The 17,476-nt window shown below is 45.9% G+C and overlaps 1 protein-coding gene across 1 annotated transcript in view; it reads right to left on the reverse strand.

The window, feature by feature from the left end:
- LOC111944770 (uncharacterized) overlaps window positions 1–17,476 on the reverse strand; it is a 56,552-nt gene that overhangs the window by 2,355 nt on the left and 36,721 nt on the right. Inside the window, exons 24-29 of the mRNA XM_086864857.1 lie at window positions 14,788–14,964; window positions 11,613–11,687; window positions 7,266–7,449; window positions 6,195–6,305; window positions 4,065–4,148; window positions 2,384–2,513 (exon numbers count right to left, since the gene is read on the reverse strand). Coding sequence (XP_086720983.1) covers window positions 2,384–2,513; window positions 4,065–4,148; window positions 6,195–6,305; window positions 7,266–7,449; window positions 11,613–11,687; window positions 14,788–14,964 — 761 coding nt within the window. The remainder of the gene's footprint in view (window positions 1–2,383; window positions 2,514–4,064; window positions 4,149–6,194; window positions 6,306–7,265; window positions 7,450–11,612; window positions 11,688–14,787; window positions 14,965–17,476) is intronic.

A 17,476-nucleotide genomic window follows, 5' to 3' on the forward strand; every position in this document is an offset into this window, starting at 1 on the left:
TGGTCAAGAGTTGGGTGTGGTCAAGGGTTGGGTGTGGTCAAGAGTTGGGTGTCAAAGTTTGGGTGTGGTCAAGGGTTGGAGGTCAAGGGTTGGGTGTGGTCAAGGGTTGGGTGTGGTCAAGAGTTGGAGATCAAGGGTTGGAGGTCAAGGGTTGGAGGTCGAGGGTTGGAGGTCGAGGGTTGAGGTGTGGTCAAGAGTTGGGTGTGGTCAAGGGTTGGGTGTGGTCAAGAGTTGGGTGTCAAAGTTTGGGTGTGGTCAAGGGTTGGAGGTCAAGAGTTGGGTGTGGTCAAGGGTTGGGTGTGGTCAAGAGTTGGAGATCAAGGGTTGGAGGTCAAGGGTTGGAGGTCGAGGGTTGGAGGTCGAGGGTTGAGGTGTGGTCAAGGGTTGGGTGTGGTCAAGAGTTGGGTGTGGTCAAAGTTTGGGTGTGGTCAAGGGTTGGAGGTCAAGGGTTGGGGTGTGGTCAAGAGTTGGGTGTGGTCAAGGGTTGGGTGTGGTCAAGAGTTGGAGGTCAAGGTTTGGAGGTCAAGGGTTGGAGGTCAAGGGTTGGAGGTCAAGGTTTGGAGATCAAGGGTTGGAGGTCAAGGATTGGAGATCAAGGGTTGGAGGTCAAGGGTTGGGTGTGGTCAAGAGTTGGAGGTCAAGGGTTGGAGGTGGTCAAGGTTTGGGTGTGGTCAAGGGTTGGGTGTGGTCAGGGGTTGGGGTGGGGTCAAGGGTTAGAGATAAAGGGTTGGGGTGTGATCAAGGGTTGGGTGTGGTCAAGGTTTGGAGATCAAGGGTTGGAGGTCAAGGGTTGGGTGTGGTCAAGGGTGTGGGATATCGGAAAAGGTTCGCCATCCCATAATATTCTTCTCATTTTCCCCTCACATTTTCCCGCCCTTTTCCCCTCAGGTTTTCCGCCCTTTTCCCCTCACATTTCCCGCCCTTTTCCCCTCAGGTTTTCCGCCATTTTCCCCTCAGGTTTTCCGCCATTTTCCCCTCAAGTTTTCCACCATTTTCCCCTCAGGTTTTCCCGCCATTTTCCCCTCACGTTTTCCCGCCCTTTTCCCCTCAAGTTTTCCGCCATTTTCCCCTCACGTTTCCCGCCATTTTCCCCTCAAGTTTTCCACCATTTTCCCCTCAGGTTTTCCGCCATTTTCCCCTCACGTTTTCCGCCATTTTCCCCTCACGTTTCCCGCCGTTTTCCCCTCAAGTTTTCCACCATTTTCCCCTCAGGATTTCCACCATTTTCCCCTCAGGTTTTCCGCCATTTTCCCCTCACATTTTCCACCATTTTCCCCTCATGATTCCCGCCCTTTTCCCCTCACGTTTTCCCGCCCTTTTCCCCTCAGGATTTCCGCCATTTTCCCCTCACGTTTTCCCGCCCTTTTCCCCTCAAGTTTTCCGCCCTTTTCCCCTCACATTTTCCCGCCATTTTCCCCTCACGTTTTCCACCATTTTCCCCTCACGTTTTCCTGCCCTTTTCCCCTCAGGTTTTCCGCCATTTTCCCCTCAAGTTTTCCACCATTTTCCCCTCAGGTTTTCCGCCATTTTCTCCTCACGTTTTCCGCCATTTTCCCCTCACGTTTCCCGCCCTTTTCCCCTCAAGTTTTCCGCCATTTTCCCCTCAGGATTTCCACCATTTTCCCCTCAGGTTTTCCGCCCTTTTCCCCTCACGTTTTCCCGCCCTTTTCCCCTCAGGTTTTCCGCCATTTTCCCCTCACATTTTCCCGCCCTTTTCCCCTCAGGTTTTCCGCCATTTTCCCCTCACGTTTTCCACCATTTTCCCCTCACGTTTTCCTGCCCTTTTCCCCTCAGGTTTTCCACCATTTTCCCCTCAGGTTTTCCGCCATTTTCCCCCCACGTTTTCCCGCCCTTTTCCCCTCAGGTTTTCCGCCATTTTCCCCTCAGGTTTTCCGGCATTTTCCCCTCACATTTTCCCGCCATTTTCCCCTCACGATTTCCGCCCTTTTCCCCTCACATTTTCCCCCATTTTCCCCTCAATTTTCCTCCATTTTCCTCCGTTTTTCCCCAAATTTTGGTGGATCCCTCCCGTTTTCCCACATCATTTTTTCGGGGGGATTTTCCCCCCCCCCATTCTCAAAATCTTCCCCATTTTTAAAACATTCCCCCCAATTTTTAAACTTTCCCTTATTTTTTAACTCCATCACCCGAATTTCGGGCTCTCCTCCCCATTTTTTCCGCTTTTCCCCCCAAATTTTGCATTTTCCCTCCCGATTTTCCTCATTTTTAACGTTTCCCCCCCATTTTTTAAGGACTCCACTCCCCTTTTCCCCTCCCCCCGTTTTTTAAAGTAAAATCCTCTTTCTTTTATTTTTTTCCCCTCATTTTTTTTTGGCTGTTTTTTGCCGTTTTTGGGGGTTTTTCACCCCAAAATTTCGCTCACTTTGCTGTCGTAGAACTTCTCCCTCTTGTCGGTCAGCACGGAGCGCACGACGATTCCGGAATATTCTATCACCATCTCTCCGGCCTCGATGTTCCGCTTGCAGAACAGGCCCCGCCCGTGAATGGCTGAACTGGAAAAAAAAAACCAAACAAAATTTTCCCAAAATTTTTCCGAAATTTCAAAATTTACGAAGAAATTTCCTCGAATCCTGAGTTTTTTTCTCAAAAAATCCGCCTGGGAAATCGTAAAAATGAGCTCAAAATGATAAAATTCCTGCTGGGAAATCTCAAATCTGGCTAAAAATCCACACCAGGTGTGTCCAGGTGTGTCCCAGGTGTCCCCAGGTGTCCCCAGGTGTGTCCAGGTGTGTCCCAGGTGTCCCCAGGTGTCTCCAGGTGTGTCCAGGTGTCCCCAGGTGTGTCCCAGGTGTCCCCAGGTGTCTCCAGGTGTCCCCAGGTGTGTCCCAGGTGTCCCCAGGTGTCCCCAGGTGTATCCAGGTGTCCCCCAGGTGTCCCCAAATGCCCTCCAGGTGTCCCCAGGTTTGTCCCAGCTGTCCCCAGGTGTATCCAAGTGTCCTCAAATGTCCCCCAGGTGTCCCCAGGTGTCCCCAGGTGTGTCCCCAGGTCCCCCCAGGTGTGTCCCAGGTCCCCCCAACTGTCCCCCAGGTGTCCTCAGGTGTGTCCCAGGTGTCCTCAGGTGTCCCCAGGTGTGTCCCAGATGTCCCCAGGTGTATCCAGATGTCCCCAGGTGTCCCCAGGTGTGTCCCAGATGTCCCCAGGTGTCCCCAGGTCCCCCCAGGTGTCCCCAGGTGTGTCCCAGGTGTCCCCAGGTGTCTCCAGGTGTCCCCAGGTGTGTCCCAGGTGTCCCCAGGTGTCCCCAGGTGTATCCAGGTGTCCCCCAGGTGTCCCCAAATGCCCTCCAGGTGTCCCCAGGTTTGTCCCAGCTGTCCCCAGGTGTATCCAAGTGTCCTCAAATGTCCCCCAGGTGTCCCCAGGTGTCCCCAGGTGTGTCCCCAGGTCCCCCCAGGTGTGTCCCAGGTCCCCCCAACTGTCCCCCAGGTGTCCTCAGGTGTGTCCCAGGTGTCCTCAGGTGTCCCCAGGTGTGTCCCAGATGTCCCCAGGTGTATCCAGATGTCCCCAGGTGTCCCCAGGTGTGTCCCAGATGTCCCCAGGTGTCCCCAGGTCCCCCCAGGTGTCCCCAGGTGTGTCCCCAGGTGTGTCCCAGATATCCCCAGGTGTCCCCAGGTCCCCCCAGGTGTGTCCCCAGGTTCCCCGAGGTGTCCCCAGGCGTCCCCAGGCGTCCCCAGGTGTGTCCCAGGTGTCCCCAGGTGTCCCCAGATGTCCCCAGGTGTGTCCCAGGTGTCCCCAGGTGTCCCCAACTGTCCCCAGGTGTGTCCCCAGGTGTCCCCAGGTGTCCCCAGCTGTCCCCAGGTGTATCCCCGGGTGTCCCCAGGTGTCCCCAGGTGTGTCCCAGCTGTCCCCAGGTGTCCCCAGGTATCCCCAGCTGTCCCCAGGTGTCCCCAGGTGTCCCCAGGTGTCCCCAGCTGTCCCCAGGTATCCCCAGGTGTCCCCAGTTGTGTCCCCAGGTGTCCCCAGGTGTCCCCAGGTGTCCCCAGGTATCTCCAGGTGTCCCCAGGTGTCCCCAGGTGTGTCCCCAGGTGTCCCCAGGTGTCCCCACTCACCGATAGACCCCCACCGCCTCCTTGGCCGTTCTCTTCAGGTGTCGGAAGCGCATGGCCATGGGCAGCTCCAGGCTGGTGGCGCGACTGGGGGGGCGTCAGGGGGTCCCCAAAAACGGGGGGGACCCCCCGAAACCTCCCCCCGAAATACTCCCAAAATTCCTCCCAAAAAAATCCCCCAAAAATCCCCAAATCCACCCCAAAAATGCCCCCCAAAAATCCCCAAATCCACCCCAAAAATCCCCCCCAAAATCCCTAAATGCACCCCAGAAAAATCCCAAAAATCCCCAAATCCACCCCAAAAATCCCCAAATCCACCCAAAAAAAATCCCCCAAAAACCCCCAAATCCCCCCCAAAAATCCCCCCCAAAAAACCCCAAATCCACCCCAAAAAAATCCCAAAATTCCACAAATCCACCCCAAAAATGCCCCCCAAAAATCCCAAAAATCCACCCCAAAAAAATCCCAAAATCCCCAAAATCCACCCCAAAAATCCCCCCCAAAAATCCCCAAATTCACAAAATCCACCCCAAAAATCCCCAAATCCACCCCAAAAATCCCCCCCAAAAATCCTCCAAAAAAATCCCAAAATTCCACAAAATCCACCCCAAAAATCCCCAAATCCACCCCAAAAAAATCCCCAAAAATCCCCAAATCCACCCCAAAAATCCCCCCCAAAAATCCCCAAAATCCACCCCAAAAAAATCCCCAAATCCCCAAAATCCACCCCAAAAATCCACCCCAAAAATCCCCAAATTCACCCCAAGAAAATCCCAAAAAATCCCCCCAAAAATCCCCAGATTTTCCCCCAAAATCCCAAAAATCCCCCCGAAAAAATCCCAAAAAGGGGTCCCTGAGGGGATTTTGGGAATTTTGGGGAGGATTTGGGGATTTTTTTGGGGGGGATTTTGGGATTTTTTAGGGAGGATTTTAGGGATTTTTGGGGGGATTTTGGGGGGATTTTGGGGATTTTTGGGGGGGTTTTTGGGGGGATTTTTTTTGGGATTTGGGGGATTTTTGGGGGGGATTTTTTGGATTTTTTGGGGGGAATTTTTGGGATTTTTTGGGGATAGATTTTGGGATTTTTTGGAGGCATTTTTGGGAGGATTTTTGGTACTTTTAGGTGCATTTTTGGGATTTTTGGGGGGATTTTTGGGATTTTTTGGGGGGAATTTTGGGGGTTTTTTTGGGGATTTTTGGGATTTTTTGGGGGGGATTTTTGGGGATAGATTTTGGGATTTTTTGGAGGCATTTTTGGTATTTCTGGCAGGATTTCTGGTATTTTTGGGGGCATTTTTGGGATTTTTGGGTCAGATTTTTGGTATTTTTTTGGGGCATTTTTGGGATTTTTGGGGGTAGATTTTGAGATTTTTTTGGGGGGGTTTTTTGGATTTTTTGTGGGGATTTTTGGTATTTTTTGGAGGGATTTTTGGGATTTTTTGGAGGGATTTTTGGGATTTTTTGGAGGGATTTTTGGGATTTTTTTGGGGGCATTTTTGGGATTTTTGGGGGTAGATTTTGAGATTTTTTTGGGGGGGATTTTTGGTATTTTTTGGGGGGGGATTTTGGGTATTTTTGGGGGTAGATTTTGAGATTTTTTGGGGGGGATTTTTTGTATTTTTTGGGGGGGGATTTTGGGTATTTTTGGGGGTAGATTTTGAGATTTTTTTGGGCGGATTTTTTGTATTTTTTGGGGGGATTTTTGGGATTTTTTTTGGGGCATTTTTGGGATTTTTGGGGGTAGATTTTGAGTTTTTTTGGGGGGGATTTTTGGGATTTTTTGGGGGGATTTTTGGGATTTTTTGGAGGGATTTTTGGTATTTTTTGGGGGGGGATTTTGGGTATTTTTGGGGGTAGATTTTGAGATTTTTTTGGGGGGGATTTTTTGGATTTTTTGGGGGGATTTTTGGTATTTTTTGGGGGGATTTTTTGGATTTTTTGGGGGGATTTTTGGTATTTTTTGGGGGGATTTTTGGTATTTTTTGGAGGGATTTTTGGGATTTTTTGGGGGGATTTTTGGTATTTTTTGTGGGGATTTTTGGGATTTTTTGTGGGGATTTTTGGTATTTTTTGGGGGGAATTTTAGGACCTCAGTGGGGAGGGGTCACCCATGGGGTGGGGGAGGGGCCTCACCGGGTGGGCTTCAGCTGCACCTCGTCCTCCTCATCCTCGCGGGGAGGGGGTCCCTGGGGGAGGGCGCGGTGCTGCGACGCCAGGAAGCTGAACATGTCGAAGGTGCACTTCCTGTGGGGGAGGGGAGGCTGTCAGACCCCTCCCCCCACCCATGGGTGACCCCTCCCCCTCCCCCCCACCCATGGGTGACCCCTCCCCCTCCCCCACACCCATGGGTGACCCCTCCCCCCACAATAAAGGGACCTTGTGTTGTCCCCGCCCCTAAAAGTGACACTAAAAAGGGTTCAGGGGGGTTTGGAACCCTCCCAGTTCATCCCAGTTTGTCCCAGTTCCCTCCCAATTCTCTCCCAGTTCCCTCCCAGTCTCTCCCAGTCCCCCCAAACCCTCCCCCAGTCCCTCCCAGTTTGTCCCAGTCCCCTCCCAGCGCCCCCCAGTTTCCTCCCAGTCCCTCCCAGTCCCCTCCCAGTTTATCCCAGTCCCTTCTAATTTATCCCAGTTCCCTCCCAGTTTGTCCCAGTCCATCCCAGTCCCTCACAATCCCCTCCCAGTCCCCCCAGTTCCCTCCCAGTTCATCCCACTCCCTCTAAACCCTCTCCCAGTTCCTCCCAGTCCCTCCCAGTCCCTCCCAGTCCCTCCCAGTCCATCCCAGTTCCATCCCAGTCCCTCCCAGTCCATCCCAGTTCATCCCAGTTCCCTCCCAGTCCCTCCCAGTCCCTCCCAGTTCATCCCAGTCCTCTCCCAGTCCATCCCAATCCTCTCCGAGTCCATCCCAGTCCATCCCAGTCCATCCCAGTTCCTCCCAGTTCCCTCCCAGTCCCTCCCAGTTCCCTCCCAGTCCCTCCCAGTCCATCCCAGTCCCTCCCAGTCCATCCCAGTCCCTCCCAGTCCATCCCAGTCCCTCCCAGTCCTCTCCCAGTTCCCTCCCAGTCCATCCCAGTCCATCCCAGTCCCTCCCAGTCCATCCCAGTCCATCCCAGTTCCCTCCCAGTCCCTCCCAGTCCTCTCCCAGTTCCCTCCCAGTCCATCCCAGTCCCTCCCAGTCCATCCCAGTTCCTCCCAGTCCCCCCTCACCTCAGGTAGAGCTCGGCCCGGGCGCATCCCGAGGGGTTTCGGGGCGGGGGCGCCAGGGGGGGCTCCCGGCGGGGGGGGTGGTACCGGAACCGGTACCGGGAGCAGTTCCCGGCCCCCGGCAGCTGCTCCAGCAGGAAAACCACGGCGTCGTGGTGGATCCCCAGCAGCCTCAGCCCGCTCATGCCTGCCCGGGGAGGGGTTAAAATGGGTCTGGGGGCTTCGAAATGGGGTTAAAATGGGTCTGGGGGCTTCGAAACGGGGCCTGAGGGCCTCAAAATGGCGTCTGGGGGAATCAAAATGGCGTCCAGGGGAAACAAAATGTCGTCTGGGGGCTTCAAAATGGCGTCCGGGGCTTTGAAATGGGGTCTGGGGAGGTTAAAATAGGTCTGGGGGGGTTAAAATGGGTCTGGGGGCTTCGAAATGGGGTTAAAATGGGTGTGGGGGCTTCAAAACGGGGCCTGAAGGCCTCAAAATGGCGTCTGGGGGAATCAAAATGGCGTCTGGGGGAATCAAAATGGCGTCTGGGGGCTTCAAAATGGCGTCCGGGGCTTTGAAATGGGGTCTGGGGGCTTCAAAATGGGGTTTGGGAGGGTTAAAATGAGTCTGGGGGTGGTTAAAATGGGTCTGGGGGTGTTAAAATGGGTCTGGGGGCTTCAAAACGGGGTCTGAGGGCCTCAAAATGGCGTCTGGGGGAATCAAAATGGCGTCCAGGGCTTTGAAATGGAGTCTGGGGGCTTCAAAATGGGGTCTGGGGGGGTTAAAATGGGTATGGGGGTGGTTAAAATGGGTCTGGGGGCTTCAAAATGGGGTTAAAATGGGTCTGGGGGCTTCAAAACGGGGTCTGAGGGCCTCAAAATGGCGTCTGCGGGAATCAAAATGGCGTCTGGGGGAATCAAAATGGCGTCTGGGGGCTTCAAAATGGCGTCCGGGGCTTTGAAATGGGGTCTGGGGGCTTCAAAATGGGGTTTGGGAGGGTTAAAATGAGTCTGGGGGTGGTTAAAATGGTTCTGGGGGTGTTAAAATGGGTCTGGGGGCTTCAAAACGGGGCCTGAGGGCTTTAAAATGGCATCTGAGGGAATCAAAATGGCGTCCAGGGGAAACAAAATGGCGTCCAGGTGTTTGAAATGGGGTCTGGGGGCTTCAAAATGGGGTCTGGGGGGGTTAAAATGGGTCTGGGGGTGGTTAAAATGGGTCTGGGGGCTTCGAAATGGGGTTAAAATGGGTCTGGGGGCTTCAAAACGGGGTTTGAGGGCCTCAAAAAGGCGTCCGGGGGAATCAAAATGGCGTCCAGGGGAAACAAAATGGCGTCCAGGTGTTTGAAATGGGGTCTGGGGGCTTCAAAATGGGGTCTGGGGGGGTTAAAATAGGTCTGGGGTGGTTAAAATGGGTCTAGGGGCTTTGAAATGGGGTTAAAATGGGTCTGGGGGCTTCAAAACGGGGTCTGAGGGCCTCAAAATGGCGTCCGGGGGAATCAAAATGGCGTCCAGGGGTTTGAAATGGGGTCTGGGGGGGGTTTAAAATGGGTATGTGGGGGTTAAAATGGGTCTGGGCGCTTCAAAATGGGGTTAAAATGGGTCTGGGGGCTTCAAAATGGGGTTAAAATGGGTCTGGGGGTGTTAAAATTGGTCTGGGGGTTTCGAAATGGGGTTAAAATGGGTCTGGGGGCTTCGAAACGGGGCCTGAGGGCCTCAAAATGGCGTCTGGGGGAATCAAAATGGCGTCCAGGGGAAACAAAATGGCGTCCAGGTGTATGAAATGGGGTCTGGGGGCTTCAAAATGGGGTCTGGGGGGGCTAAAATGGGTCTGAGGGCTTCAAAATGGGGTTAAAATGGGTCTGGGGGCTTCAAAATGGGGTCTGAGGGGCTTTAAAACGGGGTCTGAGGGGCTTCAAAATGGCGTCTGGGGGAATCAAAATGGCGTCCAGGGGTTTGAAATGGGGTCTGGGGGGGTTAAAATGGGTCTGGGGGTGGTTAAATGGGTCTGGGGGCTTTCAAGTGGGGTTAAAATGGGTCTGGGGGCTTCAAAATGGGGTTAAAATGGGTCTGGGGGTGTTAAAATTGGTCTGGGGGTTTCGAAATGGGGTTAAAATGGGTCTGGGGGCTTCGAAACGGGGCCTGAGGGCCTCAAAATGGCGTCCGGGGGAATCAAAATGGCGTCCAGGGGAAACAAAATGGCGTCCAGGGGGGTTTAAATGGGTCTGGGGGTGGTTAAATGGGTCTGGGGGCTTCAACATTATTTTTGAGGTGATTTTTGGGTGATTTTGGGTGATTTTTGATGATTTTGAGGTGATTTTTGGGTGATTTTTGATGATTTTGAGGTGATTTTTTGGGTGATTTTTTTTTGGGGTGACTTTGAAGATTTTCGGGTGATTTTTTGGCGAATTTTAGGTGATTTTGGGGTAATTTTGGGGTTGATTTTTGGTGATTTTTAGGATTATTTCTGTAGAATTTTTGGGTGTTTTTGGGGTGATTTTGGGGTGATTTTTTTGTGATTTTTTTGGGGTGTTTTTGGTGTATTTTGAGGTGATTTTTGCGGTGTTTTTGGATAATTTTTTGGGGTGTTTTTGCTGGTTTTGGGGTGTTTCTGGGTGATTTTTTGGGGTGATTTTGAGGTGATTTTTAGATGATTTTGGGGCATTTTTTGGGGTGTTTTTGGTGATTTTTGGGGCATTTTTTGGGGCGTTTTTTGGGTGATTTTTTTATAATTTCAGGGTGATTTTTTGGATGATTTTTTAGATGATTTTTGGGGTGTTTTTGGGGCATTTTTTGGGTGATTTTTTGATGATTTTGGGGTGATTTTTTTTATGATTTTTAGATGATTTTTGGGGTGGTTTTTTGGGTGTTTTTGGGGTGTTTTTGCTGTTTTGGGGGCATTTTTGGGTGATTTTTAGATAATTTCAGGGTGATGTTTTGGACAATTTTTTAGATGATTTTTGGGGTGTTTTTGGGGCGTTTTTTGGGTGATTTTTTGATGATTTTGGGGTGATTTTTTGGATGATTTTTAGATGATTTTTGGGGTGTTTTTTGGGGTGTTTTTGCTGTTTTTGGGGTGATTTTGGGGTGTTTTTGCTGTTTTGGGGGCGTTTTTTGGGTGATTTTTAGATAATTTTGGGGTGATTTTTTGGATGATTTTTAGATGATTTTTGGGGTGTTTTTGGGTGTTTTTGGGGCATTTTTTGGGTGATTTTTAGATAATTTTGGGGTGATTTTTTGATGATTTTTGGGGTGTTTTTGGTGATTTTTGGGGTGGTTTTGGGGCATTTTTGGTGTTTTTGGGGTGTTTTTGGTGTTTTTTGGGGTATTTTTGGGGTGTATTTTGGGGCGTTTTTTGGGTGATTTTTTGGTGATTTTTTAGATGATTTTTGGGGCGTTTTTTGGGGTGTTTTTGGTGGTTTTGGGGTGTTTTTGGGTGATTTTTTGGGGTGATTTTGGGGTGATTTTTTGGATGATTTTTAGATAATTTCGGGGTGATTTTTTGGATGATTTTTAGATGATTTTTGGGGCGTTTTTTGGGGTGTTTTTGGTGATTTTTGGGGCGTTTTTCGGGGTGTTTTTGGGGCATTTTTCGGATGATTTTTAGATAATTTCGGGGTGATTTTTTGGATGATTTTTGGGGTGTTTTTGCTGGTTTTGGGGTGTTTTTGGGTGATTTTTTTGGGTGATTTTGGGGCGTTTTTGGGGGTGTTTTTTGGGTGTTTTTTGGGTGATTTTTAGATAATTTCGGGGTGATTTTTTGGATAATTTTTAGATGATTTTTGGGGTGTTTTTTGGGGTGTTTTTGGTGATTTTTGGGGTGTTTTTTGGGGTGTTTTTGGGATGTTTTTTGGAGTGTTTTTGGGGCGTTTTTTGGGTGATTTTTAGATAATTTCGGGGCGATTTTTTGGGTGATTTTTAAATGATTTTTGGGGTGTTTTTTGGGGTGTTTTTGGTGATTTTTGGGGTGTTTTTTGGGGTGTTTTTGGTGTTTTTGGGGTGTTTTTGGGGTGTTTTTGGTGATTTTTGGGGTGTTTTTGGGGCATTTTTTGGATGATTTTTAGATAACTTCGGGGTGATTTTTTGGGTGATTTTTAGATGATTTTTGGGGTGTTTTTTGGGGTGTTTTTGGGGCGTTTTTTGGGTGATTTTTAGATAATTTCAGGTTGATTTTTAGATGATTTTTGGGGCGTTTTTTGGGGTGTTTTTGGTGTTTTTGGGGTGTTTTTGGGTGATTTTTTGGGGTGATTTTGGGGTGTTTTTTGGATGATTTTTAGATGATTTCGGGGTGATTTTTTGGGTGATTTTTAGATGATTTTTGGGGCATTTTTTGGGGTGTTTCTGGTGTTTTTGGGGTGTTTTTGGGGGGTCTCACCTGCGAAGCTCAGGTGTCTCAGGTGGGCGTTGGCTCGAGCCTCCTGCACCCGCTCCAGCACCGCCCGCCAGGCGCCTGCGGGGACACCCCAAAGTGTCCCAAAATCTCCCAAAATCCACCCAAAATCCTCCCCAAAATATCCCAAAATTCACCCAAAATTCCCCCAAAATCCAGCCCAAAATTCCCCCCAAAATATCCCAAAATTCACCCAAAATCCAACCCAAAATCTCCCAAAATTCACCCAAAATCCACCCAAAATCCAACCCAAAATTCACTCAAAATCCAACCCAAAATATCCCAAAATTCACCCCAAAATCCACCCCAAAATCCAACCCAGAATATCCCAAAATTCCCCCCAAATTCCCCCCAAAATTCACCCCAAAATTCACCCAAAATTCCCCCAAAATCCACCCCAAAATTCCCCCAAAATCCACCCCAAAATCCACCCAAAATCCTCCCCAAAATATCCCAAAATTCACCCAAAATTCTCCCTAAAAATACCCCAAAATTCACCCAAAATCCAACCAAAATCCACCCAAAATCCACCCCAGAATGTCCCAAAAATCTCCCAAAATTCACCCAAAATCCACCCCAAAATATCCCAAAATTCACCCGAAATCCACCCAAAATCCACCCCAAAATATCCCAAAATTCACCCAAAATTCTCCCTAAAAATACCCCAAAATTCACCCGAAATCCACCCAAAATCCAACCCAGAATATCCCAAAATTCACCCAAAATTCTCCCTAAAAATATCCCAAAATTCACCCGAAATCCACCCAAAATCCAACCCAAAATCCACCCAAAATCCAACCCAAAATATCCCAAAATTGCCCCCAAATTCACCCCAAAATTCAACCGAGAATATCCCAAAATTCACCCAAAATTCTCCCTAAAAATACCCCAAAATTCACCCAAAATCCAACCCAGAATGTCCCAAAAATCTCCCAAAATTCACCCGAAATCCACCCCAAAATTCACCCCAGAATATCCCAAAATCCACCCAAAATCCAACCCAAAATCTCCCAAAATTCACCCCAAATTCACCCTAAAATTCACCCAAAATTCCCCCAAAATCCAACCCAAAATTCCCCCCAAAATCTCCCAAAATCCAACCCAAAATCCAACCCAGAATGTCCCAAAATTCCCCCAAAATTCTCCCTAAAATTCACCCAAAATTCACCCAAAATCCAACCCAAAATATCCCAAAATTCACCCAAAATTCTCCCTAAAATATCCCAAAATTCACCCAAAATTCTCCCCAAAAATATCCCAAAATTCACCCGAAATCCACCCAAAATCCACCCCAAAATATCCCAAAATTCACCCAAAATTCTCCCTAAAAATATCCCAAAATTCACCCGAAATCCACCCAAAATCCAACCCAAAATTCACCCAAAATTCACCCAAAATCCAACCCAAAATTCACCCCAAAATATCCCAAAATTCACCTAAAATCTTCCCAAAATCCTCCCCAAAATTCACCTGAAATTCACCCAAAATCGAACCCAAAATTCACCCAAAATCCACCCAAAATCCAACCCAAAATATCCCAAAATTCCCCCAAAATTCTCCCTAAAATTCACCCAAAATTCACCCAAAATCCAACCCAAAATATCCCAAAATTCACCCAAAATTCTCCCTAAAATATCTCAAAATTCACCCAAAATTCTCCCCCAAAATATCCCAAAATTCACCCGAAATCCACCCAAAATCCACCCCAGAATATCCCAAAATTCACCCAAAATTCTCCCTAAAAATACCCCCAAATTCACCCGAAATCCACCCAAAATCCACCCAAAATCCACCCCAGAATATCCCAAAATTCACCCAAAATCCACCCAAAATCTCCCAAAATTCACCCCAAATTCACCCTAAAATTCACCCAAAATTCCCCCAAAATCCAACCCAAAATCCACCCCAAAATCTCCCAAAATTCACCCCAAATTCACCCCAAAATTCAACCGAGAATATCCCAAAATTCACCCAAAATTCTCCCTAAAAATATCCCAAAATTCACCCAAAATCCCCAGTCCAAACCAGTCCAAACCAGTCCAAACCAGTCCAAACCAGTATAAACCAGTATAAACCAGTATAAACCAGTCCAAACCAGTATAAACCAGTATAACCCAGTATAAACCAGTATAACCCAGTATAAACCAGTCTAAACCAGTCCAAACCAGTATAAACCAGTATAAACCAGTATAAACCAGTCCAAAGCAGTATAAACCAGTCCAAACCAGTCCAAACCAGTATAAACCAGTCCAAACCAGTATAAACCAGTATAAACCAGTCCAAACCAGTCCAAACCAGTATAAACCAGTATAAACCAGTCCAAACCAGTATAAACCAGTATAAACCAGTATAAACCAGTCCAAACCAGTATAAACCAGTATAAACCAGTATAAACCAGTATAAACCAGTCCAAACCAGTATAAACCAGTATAAACCAGTATAAACCAGTATAAACCAGTATAAACCAGTCCAAACCAGTATAAACCAGTATAAACCAGTATAAACCAGTCCAAACCAGTATAAACCAGTATAAACCAGTCCAAACCAGTCCAAACCAGTATAAACCAGTATAAACCAGTATAAACCAGTATAACCAGTATAAACCAGTATAAACCAGTATAAACCAGTCCAAACCAGTATAAACCAGTATAAACCAGTATAAACCAGTCCAAACCAGTATAAACCAGTATAAACCAGTATAAACCAGTATAAACCAGTATAAACCAGTATAAACCAGTCTAAACCAGTCCAAACCAGTCCAAACCAGTCCAAACCAGTATAAACCAGTCTAAACCAGTCCAAACCAGTCCAAACCAGTATAAACCAGTATAAACCAGTCTAAACCAGTCCAAACCAGTATAAACCAGTCCAAACCAGTATAAACCAGTATAAACCAGTCCAAACCAGTATAAACCAGTCCAAACCAGTCCAAACCAGTCCAAACCAGTCCAAACCAGTATAAACCAGTATAAACCAGTCCAAACCAGTATAAACCAGTATAAACCAGTCCAAACCAGTCCAAACCAGTCCAAACCAGTATAAACCAGTATAAACCAGTATAAACCAGTCCAAACCAGTATAAACCAGTCCAAACCAGTCCAAACCAGTATAAACCAGTATAAACCAGTATAAACCAGTATAAACCAGTATAAACCAGTACCCTCCAGGCTGGGCGCCGTCACCCTCAGCCCGTCCTCGCTGCTGATCTCGAAGCGCAGGTGGGGGAGGGGCGGGGAGGGGGCGGGGCTTGGGGGCGGGGAGGGGGCGGGGCTTGGGGGCGGGGAGGGGGCGGGGCCTGGCGGGGGGAGGGGCTCGTCCTCGTCCTCGGAGCTTCCGCCTGTGGGGGAGGGGGGGGTTAATTAAGGGGATTAATTAAAATTGATAAAAATTAATTAAAGTTGGGGGGAATTAATGGGAGTCGGGGGAAATTAATGGAAGTTGGGGGAAATTAATTAAAGTTGGGGAAGATTAATTAATAGTGGAGAAAATTAATTAATAGTGGGGAAAATTAATTAAAAGTGGGGAAAATTAATTAAAAGTGGGGAAAATTAATGGAAATTGATAAAAAAATTAATTAAAAGTGGGGAAAATTAATTAATAGTGGGGGAAATTAATTAAAGTTGGGGAAAATTAATGGAAATTGGGGAAAATTAATTAAAGTTGGGGAAAATTAATGGAAATTGATAAAAATTAATGGAAATTGATAAAAATTAATTAAAAGTTGGGAAAAATTAATGGAAATCGGGGAAAATTAATGGAAATTAGGAAAAATTAATTAAAAGTGGGGAAAATTAATTAAAAGTTGCGGAAAATTAATTAAAAGTGGGGGAAATTAATTAATAGTGGGGAAAATTAATTAAAAGTGGGGAAAATTAATGGAAATTGATAAAAAAATTAATTAAAAGTGGGGAAAATTAATTAATAGTGGGGGAAATTAATTAAAGTTGGGGAAAATTAATGGAAATTGGGGAAAAATTAATGGAAGTTGGGAAAAATTAATTAAAATTGAGGAAAAATTAATGGAAGTTGGGAAAAATTAATTAAAATTGAGGAAAAATTAATTAAAAGTGGGGAAAATGAATGGAAATTGATAAAAATTAATGGAAATGGATAAAAAAATTAATTAAAAGTGGGAAAAATTAATGGAAATTGATAAAAATTAATTAAAAGTGGGGAAAATTAATTAAAAGTGGGGAAAATTAATTAATAGTGGGGAAAATTAATGGAAATTGATAAAAAAATTAATTAAAAGTGGGGAAAATTAATTAATAGTGGGGGAAATTAATTAAAGTAGGGGAAAATTAATTAAAAGTGGGAAAAATTAATTAAAAGTGGGGGAAATTAATTAAAAGTGGGAAAAATTAATTAAAAGTTGCAGAAAATTAATGGAAATTGGGGAAATTAAGGGAAATTGATAAAAATTAATGGAAATGGATACAAAATTAATTAAAAGTGGGAAAAATTAATGGAAATTGATAAAAATTAATTAAAAGTTGGGGAAAATTAATGGAAATTGATAGAAAAATTAATTAAAAGTGGGGAAAATTAATTAAAAGTGGGGGAAATTAATTAAAAGTGGGAAAAATTAATGGAAATTGATAAAAAAATTAATTAAAAGTGGGAAAAATTAATTAATAGTGGGGAAAATTAATTAAAGTTGGGGAAAATTAATTAAAAGTGGGAAAAATTAATGGAAGTTGGGAAAAATTAATTAAAAGTGGGGAAAATTAATTAAAAGTGGGGAAAATGAATGGAAATTGATAAAAATTAATGGAAATTGATAAAAAAATTAATTAAAAGTGGGAAAAATTATTTAATAGCGGGGAAAATTAATTAAAAGTGGGAAAAATTAATTAAAAGTGGGAAAAATTAATGGAAATTGATAAAAATTAATTAAAAGTGGGGAAAATTAATTAATAGTGGGGGAAATTAATTAAAGTTGGGGAAAATTAATGGAAATTGATAAAAATTAATTAAAAGTTGGGGAAAATTAATGGAAATCGGGGAAAATTAATGGAAATCGGGAAAAATTAATTAAAAATGATAAAAATGGGGGGAAATTGGGGAAAATTACTTAAAATTGAGTTAGAATTAATCAAAATTAACAAAAATCAACCAAAATCCACCCAAAATCCCCCAAATTTTCCCCAAATTTTCCCCAAATATTCCCAAAATTCCCCCAAATTCCACCCAAAATTCCCCCCAAAATTCCCCAAATTCCACCCAAAATCCCCCCAAAATGACCCAAAATGACCCAAAATCCCCCAAATTCCACCCCAAAATTCCCAAATTTCCCAAAAATCCACCCAAAATCCCCCAAAAATCACCAAAATTTCCCCCAAAATTCCCCAAATTCCACTCAAAATGTTCCCAAAATCCCCATTTTTTCCCAAAATCCCCCCAAAATTCCCCAAATTCCACCCAAAATCCCCCAAAATCCACCAAAATGACCCAAAATTCCCCAAATTCCACCCAAAATGTCCCCAAAATCCCCATTTTTTCCCCAAAATTCCCCAAATTCCACCCAAAATCCCCCAAAATCCACCAAAATGACCCAAAATCCCCCAAATTCCACCCAAAATGTCCCAAAAATTCCCCCAAAATCCCCCCAGAATCTCCCAAAATGACCCAAAATCCCCCAAATTCCACCCCAAAATTCCCAAATTTCCCAAATTCCACCCAAAATGTCCCCCAAAATCCCCATTTTTTCCCAAAATCCCCCCAAAATTCCCCAAATTCCACCCAAAAATGACCCAAAATTCCCCAAATTCCACCCAAAATCCCCCAAAATGACCCAAAATCGACCCCAAATCCCCAAAAATCCCCCCAAAATTCCCCAAAATTCCCCC

Source organism: Cyanistes caeruleus, chromosome 28 (genome assembly GCF_971803275.1).
Source record: "Cyanistes caeruleus chromosome 28, bCyaCae1.hap1.1, whole genome shotgun sequence".
In the NCBI taxonomy this organism is placed as follows: Eukaryota; Metazoa; Chordata; class Aves; order Passeriformes; family Paridae; genus Cyanistes; species Cyanistes caeruleus.